The sequence below is a fragment of the Piliocolobus tephrosceles genome, unplaced genomic scaffold (assembly GCF_002776525.5).
Source record: "Piliocolobus tephrosceles isolate RC106 unplaced genomic scaffold, ASM277652v3 unscaffolded_74, whole genome shotgun sequence".
NCBI lineage: Eukaryota > Metazoa > Chordata > Mammalia > Primates > Cercopithecidae > Piliocolobus > Piliocolobus tephrosceles.
In genome coordinates, this window is record NW_022334718.1 from 104,142 (window position 1) to 116,910 (window position 12,769).

Genomic DNA, 12,769 nt, shown 5'->3' on the forward strand with positions numbered 1-12,769 from the left:
TCAGGAGATCGAGACCATCCTGGCTAACCCGGTGAAACCCCGTCTCTACTAAAAAATAAAAAAAATTAGCCGGGCGAGGTGGCGGGCTCCTGTAGTCCCAGCTACTTGGGAGGCTGAGGCAGGAGAATGGCATAAACCCGGGAGGCGGAGCTTGCAGTGAGCTGAGATCCGGCCACTGCACTCCAGCCTGGGCGACAGAGTGAGACTCCGTCTCAAAAAAAAAAAAAGAAATACCTGACACTGAGTGATTTATAAAGAAAGGAGGTTTGATTAGCTCACAGTTCTACAGGCTGTACGGGAAGCATTGCAACTTCTGCTTCTAGGGAGGCCTCAGGAAGCTTCCAATCACAGTGGAAAGCAAAGGGGGAGCAAAGTGTCTCCCCTGGTGGGAGCAGGAGCAAGAGAGAAGGTGCTACACACTTTTAAACAACCAGATCTCACAAGCACAGAACCACAGGATATGGTGCGAAACCATTCATGAGTAACTGCCCCGTGATCAGATCACCTTTCACGAGCCCCACTTCCAACACTGGGGATTACAATTCAACATGACATTTGGGTGGGGACACAGATCCAAACCATATCACATAGGGATATGCGACTTTATATCACATAGACTTTATATCACGTATCACATAGGCTTTGCGACTGACACCAGAGGAAAGCAGGTGTTTACCATAAATCATACAATTTGCACAAAATATCTAGACAAGCTGGAACAGTGTGGTTCAGTACTGTAACCATACAAAACACCCTTATCACTTAAGGCATAGGGCTAGTACAAGACCTCAGTTTCTAGGAGCTGACCAAGGGCCAGTCTAACCCAGCTGACCAAGCAGGCCTGTCTGAGAATGTGCATCATTTGAGCAAGTCAGGCCTGCTGGGTTAACTGTTTATACCATTTTCCTTCCCCTCCTCTCCCTTGCCTTCACCACTCTTAACCTGGAAAAAGCACTAATTTGTTCTCCATATCTGTAGTTTTGTCATTTGGAAAGGTTGTATAAATCCTAGAGTATGTGACCTTTTAAGATGCACTTTTAAAAAAAATCAACATGTTGCTCTTGAGCCTCCAGGTTTTTGCATGTGTTAATATTTTGTCCTTTTTAGTGTTAGGTATTCTCTTGTGTGGTCATGCCCCAGTTTGTTTAACCATCCTATAGATGTTTATTTTCCCTTGTAAAGTTGGTTAGCATGTAAGCATTTTTTTTTCTGAAACAGAATGTTCTCTGTTGCACAGGCTGGGGTGCAGTGGCACGACCTCAGTTCACCTCAACCTCCACCTCCTGGGTTCAAGTGATTCTCCTGCCTCAGCCTCCTGAGTAACTGGGACTACAGGTGCATGCCACCATGCCCAGCTAATTTTTGTATTTTTAATAGAGATGGAGTTTCACTGTGTTGACCAGGCTGGTCTGAAACTCCTGACCTTGTGATGTGCCCGCCTCAGCCTCCCAAAGTTCTGGGATTACAGGCATGAGTCACCACGCCCATCCAGAATGTGTAATTTTAACATAATGGCTAATCACCCATGAGAGGAAGAGATTTTTGAACATTTTTAAATAATAGAGACAGGGTCTTGCTATGTTGCCCAGGCTGGTCTTGAACACTTGGCTTCAAGCCATCCTCCCACCTTTACCTCCCAAAATGCTGGGATTATAGGCATGAACCATTGCACTTGGCCCTGGGAAAGGGATTTTTGTATTTATTAAGCATTTAGTATGTATCATTGCTTTATTTATAGCCATGTTATTCTGTGGTCTCTACAATAACCTTATTCATTCAGTTATTGTTCTTTCAACAAAGAATTGAGAACCTATGATATGCCCAGTTGTGCAGGGAAAAACCTCCTCAAACTGTGTTTTTCCTCTGCTCACGCCAAGCAATCACCAACACAGAAGACTTCCATGACCATATGTGTGTGGATTCTTCCCCTACACGCCACACTGACTGGGTGTCTTCTAGTTCACTTCCTGCACTATCTACCAGGAGATAGTGTCAGATCGCACAGGGTGAGGACTCAGTCCCCATGACTGCCCCTCCTAACCCCCATCAGTTGCAACTCCAGGCTTCCAGAACTTTTAACTGACCAGCTCCAAGTTCAGGTTCCCATGGCTCCCTTTTTAGGTTCGATTAATTTGCCGAGGTGATTTGCAGAACTCAGGGAGATGCTTATGTTTACCGGTTTATTGCAACGGATATTGCAGAGGATGCAGGCGAAGGAGATGCTGGGGGCGAGGAATAGGGAAAGGTGCAGAACTTCCATGCCCTCCCTGGGTGCAAGCCCTCCAGGAACCTCCACTGTGTTCAGCTGTCTGAAAGCTTCCTGGGCCCAGTTCTCTGGGGTTTTTATGGAGGCTTCCTGACATCAGCATTCATCCCTCAGAGTATAGAGCTGGACCCTCTCTGGGGAGGGTTTAAGACCAATCCAGAGTAGAGTCCTGCCTTGGGGCAGGTGAAAGGAGGGTAGGAGAAAGTCAAGAGGGGCTGCCCATGAGGCCTAACACACCCAGCCTTATAACACAAAAGCCTGGGGCTGGCCATGGTGGCTCATGCCTGTAATTCCAGCACTTTGGAAATCTGAGGTGGGCAGATCACTTGATGTCAGGAGTTTGAGACCAGCCTGGCCAACATGGTGAAACCCCGTCTCTACCTAAAATACACCATGGGCATGGTGGCAGGCACCTGTAGTACCAGTTACTCGGGCGGCTGAGGCAGGAGAATTGCTTGAACCCAGGAGGTGGCAGAGGTTGCAGTGAGCTGAGACTTCACCACTGTACTCCAGCTTGGGCAACAGAGCGAGATCCTGTCTCAAAACAAAACAGAACAAAATCTAGGAGGAGGGCTATGGTAGTTACCAGCCAGGGACCGTGGACGAAAACCAATATATAACATCACACTGGTACTATTTGAATCACTAGAAATGTAACAGTGGAGAAGGAAAATAAGGTCTCTGTCCTCAGCGAATTACATTCTTGGCAGTGAGGGAGACAGACCAACAGGTAAATAAGTAAATAAAAAATATTTATTAGAAATAGGACATGGAGGCTGGGAGCAGTGGCTCACGCCTATAATCCCAGCACTCTGGGAGGCCAAGTTGGGTGGATCACTTGAGGCTAGAAATTCGAGATCAGCCTGGTCAATATGGCAAAACCTTGTCTCTACAAGAAATACAAAACTTAGCCAGGCGTGGTGCCACATGCCTATAGTCCCAGCTACTTAAGAGGCTGAGGCAAGAGGATTGCTTGAGCCTGGGGAGGTTGAGTGTAGTGAGTCATGATTGCACCACTGCACTCTAGCCTAGGTGACAAGGTGACACCCAGTCTCAAGGAAAAAAAAAACAAAAAATAAGAAAAGAAAAAGAAATAGGACATGAAGGCTGGGCATGGTGGCTAACATCTGTTCAAGCCTGGGCTACATGGTAAGACCCCGCCTCTACCCCACCTTGCGCCCCTCCGCCTGCCCCAAGAATAATAAGAAATAGGATGTGGAGAAATGGCACTGGGTCCATGACAGAGGTGAGGGTAGGGTAGGTTGAGTGGGTAGTATTTCACAGAGGCTAGGGAAGGCTTCTCATAGTGTGATGTGAAAGCTTAGACCTAAACGATGAGAAAGAAGCCACCTCCTGGACAGCAAGGGCCACGGCATTCCTCACATTGGAACAGCGCTTGTAAAGGCTCTCCCAACAAAGGGGGAAGTGGAAAGGATAACAGTTTGAAACACTCATTTATTTTTTGTTTTTATTTTTTTAAGAGAGAAGGTCTCTGTTGCCCATGCTGGAGTTCAGTGGTGCAGTCATAGCTCGCTGCAGCCTCAAATTCCCATTCTCAACCAGTCGTCCTACTTCAGCCTTCCTAAGTGCTGGGAATAAAGGCGTGAGTCATTGCCCATGTCCACAGTACTCATTTATTATCTCAAAGTTCTGTAGATCAGAGGTTCAAGCAGGCTCCACTGGGTATTCTGCTGAGGACCTCAGGAGGTCAGAATTAAGTATCGGCCATCCTGGGTTTTTATTTGGAGGTGATAGGGAGAGTCTCCTTCCACACACACTCATGTTGGCAGAATTCATTTTCATGTGGTGAAGGTGTGAGGTCCTCATTTCTTTGCTGGCTGTCAGCCAGAAGTCATTGTCAGCTTCTAGAAGCCACTCAAATTTCTTGACTTTTAGTCTCCTGCAGCTTCAAAACCATCGATAGTGATTTGACTCTCCCTAACTGCACATTTTGTCTCTTCTGTTTTTGAAAAAGACAGCTTTATTGAGGTATAATTCACATACCATACAATTCTCCCTTTTCAAGTGCACAGTTACAACCATTACCACAGCCAAATTTAGAATATTTTCATCATCTCACAAAGAAATCCATGCCCTTTCTCTATCCCCTTTATTTCCATCCTGTTCCCTCTCAGTGCTAAGTGACCACCAGTCTGTTTTCTGTCTCTCTAGATTTCCCTGGTATGGATGTTCAGATGAATGGAATCATATAATGTGTGGTCTTTTATAACTGGCATCTCTCACTTAGCATGTTTTCAGGGTTCACCATGTTGTAGCATATATCAGTACTTCATTCCTTTTTATGACCAAATAATACTCCATTTTGTGGATATACCACATTTTGTTTATTAATTCATCACTTGATGTACATTTCGGTTGCTTCTGCTCTTGGACTATTGCAGATGATGCTGATATAAACGTTCATATACAAATTTCTCTGTGAACATATGTTTTTGTTTCTCTTAGTCTAGGAGTGAAATTGCTCGTTTCTATGGTAATATTGTTTAATCATTTGAGAAACTGCGGGCTTCTCCACAATGGCCATTTCACATTCCTGCAAACAGTGTATGAGGGTTTCAGTTTCCCCACACCTTGGCAACACTTGTTATTTCTGACTTTTCGGTTCTAGTCATCCTACTGGATTGAAGTGGCATCTCATTTTGGTTTCGTTTTGCATTTCCTTGATGACAGATGATGTGGAACGTCTTTTCACATACTCACGACTGTTTGACTGTCTTTCTGGAGAAATGTCCATTCAGATCTTTTACCCGTTGAAAAAATTGTTACTTACTTTTTATTATTAAGTTATAAGAATTTTTTATATATTCTGGATAGAAGTTCCTTATTACATAAATTACTTACAAATGTTTTCTCTCATTCTGTGGGTTCTATTTTCATTTGATAAGGTCCTCTGAAGCACAAACATTAAAATTTTGTTGGAGTACAATTTATCTGTCTTTTGTTGCTCCTGCTTTTTTGGTGTCATATCTAAACATCCTTTGTCAAAACCAATATCATGAAAATTTTACCTCTGTATTTTCTTCTGAGAGCTTTAGTTTTAGCTTTTACATTTAAGTCTTTGATTGATTCTGAGTTAATTTTTATATATGGTATGAAATAAGCATCTAACATCTAACATCGTTCTTTTGCATGTGGCTATCCAGTTTTCCCAGCACAATTTGGTGAAAAGACTCTTTTTTCCTCCATTGAATAGTCTTGGTACTTTTGTGGAAAATCAGTTGACAGAAGACGTGTGAGTTTATTTCTGAAATCTCAATTTATTCTGTTGATTTCTATGACTGTCCTTGTGCCAGTACCACGCTGTAGTAATTCCCATGGCTTTGTAGTAAGATTTGAAATCAGAAAATGTAAGTTTTCTTACATTCTTTTTCAAGATTGTTTTGGCCATTCTGGGTCCTTGTTCTCTTCTGCATTTTAGGGTTCATGTGCTTTCATTGGGCCCATCTAGATAATCCAGGATAATCTTCTTATTTCCATGATTAGTCAACTTAATTATATCTGCAAAGTCTTTTTGCAGTGTAAGGTGACATAATCACAGGTGTAGCACCAGAGAGTGAAGGTCATGGGTGCACAGGTCCTGTGAGGCTTAGTTTGGTGAAAAGGTGGAGAATGATAGGAGCAGAGAGGTTGGAGAGGGACATCGGAAAGGGAGTTTCAGAAATATTACATAGTTTGCCTAAAATCACATTTCCAGTACGTGGCAGAGCTGGGGTTCGAGTGCACATATGACTGATGTCTGTAATTTCATGGTCCACACCAAATCAGTCTTCTTAGACTCAGAGCTATTGTTATTGTTTCTGTCTAATACATAAAGAGCTTTTAACGTATGCCAAGTAATTCACAGAGCGCTACTTTGTGTTTTTCTAGCTCTTAAAGAGCATCTGTAGAAGTCTTTTGGCATAGATAATAGGCTCTACTGGAACCAGTTTAAGAAAAAAAGAAAAAAGCATTTAGGAGATCAGGGTGTATGACTCAGAATCTGAGGGTGGGCGTGCAGCTAAACCTTAGCCAGGGATTGGAACTAGGAGATTGAAATCACTCAGGACCTCCAGGGCCTTCTACTTTTCTCTGCTTTTTCGGGTATGTCTGTTTCACTGTGTAGACTGTCCTGATACTCAGACCACTTGATGGAAGATAATCATGTTACACAGTTCCATCATTCAAGAGAACAGCCCCGACTTAGTCCCATTTCCAAAACTCCAAGCAAGAGACTCTAACACAGTTGGAGAGAATCATCTGTGACCCTGAATTGGGGGACCATTCACCTTATACAAACATAGCTGCTGCCAGCTTATCTTTGTGGATTGAGAGGACAGTTTCCTGATAACACGAGAGGTTATATGTGCTAGGCAGACTCCACAAACTATGTTCATTTTAGTAACATCATACATATAGTATACTTCATACGTATAGTGTACTTCATACGTATAGTGTACTTCATACATATAGTACAACATCATACTTATAGCACAAAATTTAAAACACTTAATTGATCTGTGCAAAAAAATTGGTATTTCCTTTTGCCCATTTCTCTTGAAAGGGAAGAAAAGGGACATCAGGATGATAATGGCAAGATTAGCTTAGACTTTCAAAATAATTTGAAACCCAGGACTTGGCATACTAAGTGTAGGCTTACTTCAGTCCAGGAGTTCAAGACCACCTGGGTAACATGGCAAAACACCGCCTCTACAAAAAAATACAACAGTTAGCCAGGCGTGGTGGGAGTATTGCTTGAGCTCGGGAAGTCAAGGCTGCAGTGAGCTGTGATCACGCCACTGCACTCCAGCCTGAATGACAGACCCTCTTCTGAAAAAAAAAAAAAAGGAAGCTTAGTGCTTAGTGATATCTCTGCCACTTACCACCTTTTTGAAGGAATAAGTCATGATTTCTTAATGTTAGTATCTTTATCTCTTACCATAGGACGTAGTAGATGGTCTTTAAAAACATTCTAGGCCTCTATTCTTTTATTTTTTTTCTACTTCTTATTTTCTTCTTTTCTACCTCAGCCTTATCTACTATTTATAAATGGCTGGTGTCTTAGATCCAAATCCTGACCTTGGAGGGCTTTAACCTTGCAGAGGAAGTAAACAGTAAACTTGAGAGTTCTTTCTAATTAGATTTCCCTCTCCCTGCCAATTCGCATTAAATAACTCTTACAGATCTGACCTCTAAGGTAGATTACCATCGTCTTCTTTCCATTCCCACTGTGTTACCTCTTATTTATTTATTTATTTATTTACTTATTTTTGAGACAGGGTTTCACTCTGTTGCCCAGGCTGGAGTGCCCTGGTGTGATCTTGGCTTACTGCAGCCTCTGCCTCCCAGGTCCAAGTGATTCTCGTGCCTCGGCCTCCTGAGTACCTGGGATTAGAGGCAAGTGCTACCACGCCTGGCTACCCACTGTGTTACCTCTAGTCCTCTAATTGTAGTTGTCTCTTGGTCAGTAGTTGTGTCTCCTGTTCTATACTTCTACCTAATCTAACCTAGAGATTGCCCCTCAAGTTTTTGTTTGTTTGTTTGTTTTTTTAGACGGCGTCTCCCTCTGTTGCCCAGGCTGGAGTACAATGGCGTGATCTTGGTTCACTGCGACTTCCGTCTCCCAGGTTCACATGATTCTCGTGTCTCAGCCTCCTGAGTAGCTGGGATTACAGGCGTCTGCCACCATTTCCAGCTAATTTTTGTATATTTAATAGAGACTTTGCCATGGCTTTGCCATGTTGGCCAGGCTGGTCTCAAACTCCTGCCCTTGGGTGATCCACTTGCCTCAGCCTCCCAAAGTGCTGGGATTATAGGCGTGAGCCACCGTGCCCAGCCGAGGTGGTGGTGGTGGTGTTTTTTTTATCATAGAGTAAAATTGATTTGGGAGGAGTATAATGTTCTGGGAATTTTTAAATTTTAATAGATTTATGTAAGCACCTCCACAATCAGAATACAGAAGTTTCATCACCTAAAAACTTTCTTGTGCTCATCCTTTATAGTCATATCCTTTCCTACCCCTAGTTCCTCAATGGAATCATACAGTGTGTTAAGTTTTAAGATGGCTGTTATGGTCTGAATCTTTGTGTGTCCCCCAAATCCATACGTTGAAATTCTAAACCACAAGGTGGAGCCTTTGGGAGGTGAGTAGTTCATGAAAGTGGAGCCCCCATCACTGAGGCTTATAAGTGCCCTTATAAGAGACCTCAGAGAGCCTAGCCCGTCTTCCCCTCCCACCGTGTGAGGACGCAGGGAGAAGGTACCTTCAGTGAACCACCAGACACCAACATCTGTTGACTTCTTGATCTTGAACTTGCCAGCTTCCTGAACTGTGAGAAATAAATTTCTGTTTTTTGTGACCTACCCAGTTTATTATATTTTGTTCCTGCAGCCAGAAGGAACTAAGATGCTGGCTTCTATCGGCATAAAGCCTTTGAGATTCATCAAAGTTGTTGGGTGTACTGATACCTGTTGTTGTTTTCCTGAGTAGCATTCTGTTGTATGGATGTGCCATAGTTTGTTTATTCATTCTCCCATTGAAGGATATTTTAGTGGTCATTTTTTGTCATTACAGATAATGCTACTATAACTGTTTGTGTATAGAATTTTGTAAATAGCAGTTTTTATTTCTCTAGAGGAAATACCCAGGAGAGGGATTGCATGGTTGGATGGTCATTGTACGTATACATTTTTGAGAAACTATAAAATGTTTTCTCTAGTGTCTGTACTATTTTGTATTCCACTAGGAATGTACGAGGGTTGTAGTTGCTCTGCATCCCTGCCGTCACTTGGTATTGTCAGTATTTATTTTTTTTCTGAGGTGGGGTCTCACTCTGTCACCCAGGCTGGAGTGCAGTGGTATGATATTGGCTTGCTGCAACTTCCACCTCCCAGGCTCAAGTGATCTTCCCACCTCAGCCTACTGAGTAGCTGGGACCACAGCCATGCATCACCATCCCTGCTTAATTTTTTTTGTATTTTTTTGGTAGAGACTGGGTTTTGCCATGTTGCCCATGCTGTGTCAGCATTTTTTGTTTTAGCCATTCTAATGGTTTGAGTGATATCTCATGGTGGTTTTAATTTGCATTTCTCTAATGACTGAATAATGTTGAAGAAGTATTCATATGCTTATTTGCCACCACTTCAAAAACTGAATATTTTTCTTTATAGTAGTCATCCTAATGGGTATGAAGAGATATTTCGTTGTGGTTTTGATTTGCATATCCCTGATTAGTGATGTTGAGCACTTTTTCACATGTTTATTGGCTGTTGGTATGTCTTTGGAGAATTGTCTATTGAAGTCCTTTTCCCATTCGTTAACCAGATTATGTTGGTTTTTTTGGTTATTGAGTGGTAAGAGTTCCTTTATATTCTGGATATTAACCCCTTATTAGATATGTGGTTTGCAGATATGTTCTCCCTTTCTGTGTGTTGTTTCTTTTTACTCTGTCATTTGGTTCCTGTGTTGTGCAGACATTTTCAAGTTTGATGGAATTAATGTATTTGTCTGACTTTGCTTTTGTTGCCTGTGCTTTTGGTGTCATATCCTAGAAGTCCTTACAAAATCCAGTGTCGGGAAGCTTTTCCCCTAAGTTTTCTTCTAGGAGTTTTCTAGTTTCAAGCCCATACATTTAGGTCTTTAATCTAATGTTAGCTCTTTCTTAATGGGTTCTTTGTATTTTGGGCAGGGAATAAGTCTTTCTTTAATGTAACTGTGGCAGGAATTTACTATATATAACTTTTTTCTTCTTCTTCCTTTCTCCCCTCTTTCCCTCCCTCCTTCCCTCCCTCCTTCATTCCCTTCTTCCCTCTTACAGCTTGAAGATAATGGAATCACTCACTTTTTGATCATAATTGGTAAGATTTTAGTTAGTAGAATGATGATTCATTTTCAACAGCACTTTGTTGTTTGTTCATTGGTTAGCAGGAAGAAGATGAGCCTGAAGTCTGAACGTGGAGGAATTCATGTGGATCCTGTGCAAGAAAGGATGTGGTTACTACGGCAACCCAGCCTGGCAGGGTTTCTGCTCCAAGTACTGGAGGGAAGAGTAGCACAAAGCCAGGCCGAAGAAGATGCAGGAGGACTGGGAGCTGGCGGAGCGGTAAAAGGACTTAACTAGGAGTGGTTGAACAGTGACGTGACTGGATACATAGTTCTGTCACCGTCCAAATACATTTTTCTCTTCTGCATTGAGCTATCAGCACATCAGTTTAATATTAAGGAAAAGGATGTTTTCCCCTCTTCTTCTCAGTCAGCCTTTAATGAACAGCTTTCAGTAGTTTCTTCATTTTGTGTATGTCTTAACTTCTGATTATTTTCTTTGGGTTGTATTAGTCTTAGTTCTCAAATTTAGACAGTAAGCTCCTTGGAGTGGAAGAATGGAGATAGGCATTTCTGTTTCTTACTGCTTTTAATTGTGACCCTGCTAAATCACTTGAAAAGTTTGTAAAAGCAGTGACTGCTGGACCTTACCCTCAGAGTCTCTGATTTTAGTAGCTTGGGAGTAAGACCGGAGAATTTGCATTTCTAACAAGTTGCCTGGTGATGCTGCTCCTGCTGTCTGGGGAATCACACTTGGAGAACCACTGTCTTATAGATAGTGCTTGAGTTTTATGTTTGTTTGTTTGTTTTGAGACAGGGTCTTGCTCTGTCATCCCTGCTGGAGTGCAGTAGTGCAGTCTTGACTCACTGCAACCTCTGCTTCCTGGGCTCAAGTGATCCTTCTACTTCAGCCTCCCAAGTAGCTAGGACTACAGGAGCATGACACCATGCCCAGCTAATTTTTGTATTTTATGTAGAGACAGGGTTTCACCATGTTGCCCAGGCTGGTCTCAAATTCCTGAGCTCCCTGCATGCTGGGATTACAGGCGTGAGCCACCACACCTGGCCTGTGTTTGGTAATTATTACAGATGGTTCACATGCAGCTAATCCAAAGCCAAATTTATTGCTTTTATTTATTATTCTCCCCATTCTGAACATTTTCCTCCTAATCCTTCTCTTGAGTCAATTTAATGGCATCACTATTTACCAAGCTAGCTAAAAAATCTTGTTTTCATTTTTGATTTCTGTTTTATCTCCCTTGCTACCTACAACTTGACCAAGTTCTATTTCTTCCAACTCAGAAAAGTCTTTGGAATTTTACCTTTTCTACTATTTTCCAGGCACTTATTTTCTTTTACTTAAACCTTTGTAATATACTCTTACTTCTTGTTCCTGTCTCTAGTTTCTCTACCCTTCAAGTTGTTCACGCAGCTACCTGCATGATCTTTCTAAAGCACAGCTCTGACAACGATAACTTTTTGGATATACAGTCTGTCGTCCCCACCACATGATGAAATCCAGAATAGTGGGCTTAGCAGTCAAGATTCCTTACCCTCTGGTGCCTTCCTGTGTATCCAGTATCACTGTTCATCACACACCCAGTGCTCTGGCTACATTCAACTTGTTGTGAAGCAAACCACGGGCTTGCACATTTGTAGTTCCTTCTTCCTGGAATGCCCTTTCACTTAGAATACTATTCGGCCTTATTAGTCAGGTGTGGTGGTGTGTGCCTGTAGTCTCAATAACTTGGAAGGCTGAGGGAGGAGAATTGCTTGAACTTGGGAGGCAGAGGTTGTAGTGAGCCGAGATCGTACCATTGCACCCCAGCCTGGGCGATGGAGTAGCACTCTGTCTCAATAAAAAGCAAACAAAAAAGGATCCTATGTATCCTTTAAGACCCAGCCCAAACATCACTGTGGTAAGGCCCCATCAGAGTCCTCCAGCAGACTGAGTTGTTCTTTCCTGTGTTCTCACAGCACTCAATTTTTACTCTCTAATGTAGCAGCTGTCCCATTATGTAGCAGTTTACTTACCTTTTCGTCTGTTCTAACCCTGAGCTTGTTAGGGAAAAGGACTAGACTTGATTTCTTTCATGTAACCCTAGAGCAGTTGCTGAATGAGCATGAGAAGATCTCATTTGAAATCTGTAGTGCATGAAGAGCAGTCCATCCTGTAGCTATGTGAGACCTCAGGCTGATTTGGTATATTTAGTCTCTAGTTCTAAAATCTTTAGATACTCCTGAATTAATGGAGTAATAACCTTCAGATAAAGAGAAACCTTGGAGAATATCTAGATCATTCTAATCCTTTCTTGAATTGCAGACTCCAGCGGGAGGAAGAAGAGGCCTTTGCCAGCAGTCAGAGCAGCCAAGGGGCCCAATCCCTCACATTCTCCAAGTTTGAAGAAAAGAAAACCAACGAGAAGACCCGCAAGGTTACCACAGTGAAGAAATTCTTCAGTGCGTCTTCCAGGGTCGGATCAAAGAAGGGTAATGTTCTGATACTCTTTTTTTCTTCTCTGCCTGAGTGAGACACAGAGTAGATCCACAGTGCTCACAGGCTCAGCTTTGTAATTTCTGTCAACTTTTTGAGAACATCAGCTCAGATCTGAGACTGAAATTGGGTTTGAGGGTCAGACAATATATGAAACCAATACTCTCTTTGGTTGAAAGACATTGTGTTT

At 42.4% G+C, this 12,769-nt stretch overlaps 1 protein-coding gene across 1 annotated transcript in view; it reads left to right on the forward strand.

The window, feature by feature from the left end:
- Positions 1-10,187: 10,187 nt before the first annotated feature.
- LOC111529892 (rab5 GDP/GTP exchange factor) overlaps positions 10,188-12,769 on the forward strand; it is a 29,376-nt gene continuing 26,794 nt past the window's right edge. The window contains 3 exon segments of the mRNA XM_031935140.1: positions 10,188-10,235; positions 10,237-10,365; positions 12,409-12,575. Of these exon segments, the coding sequence (XP_031791000.1) occupies positions 10,198-10,235; positions 10,237-10,365; positions 12,409-12,575 (334 nt within the window). The 5' untranslated portion in view covers positions 10,188-10,197.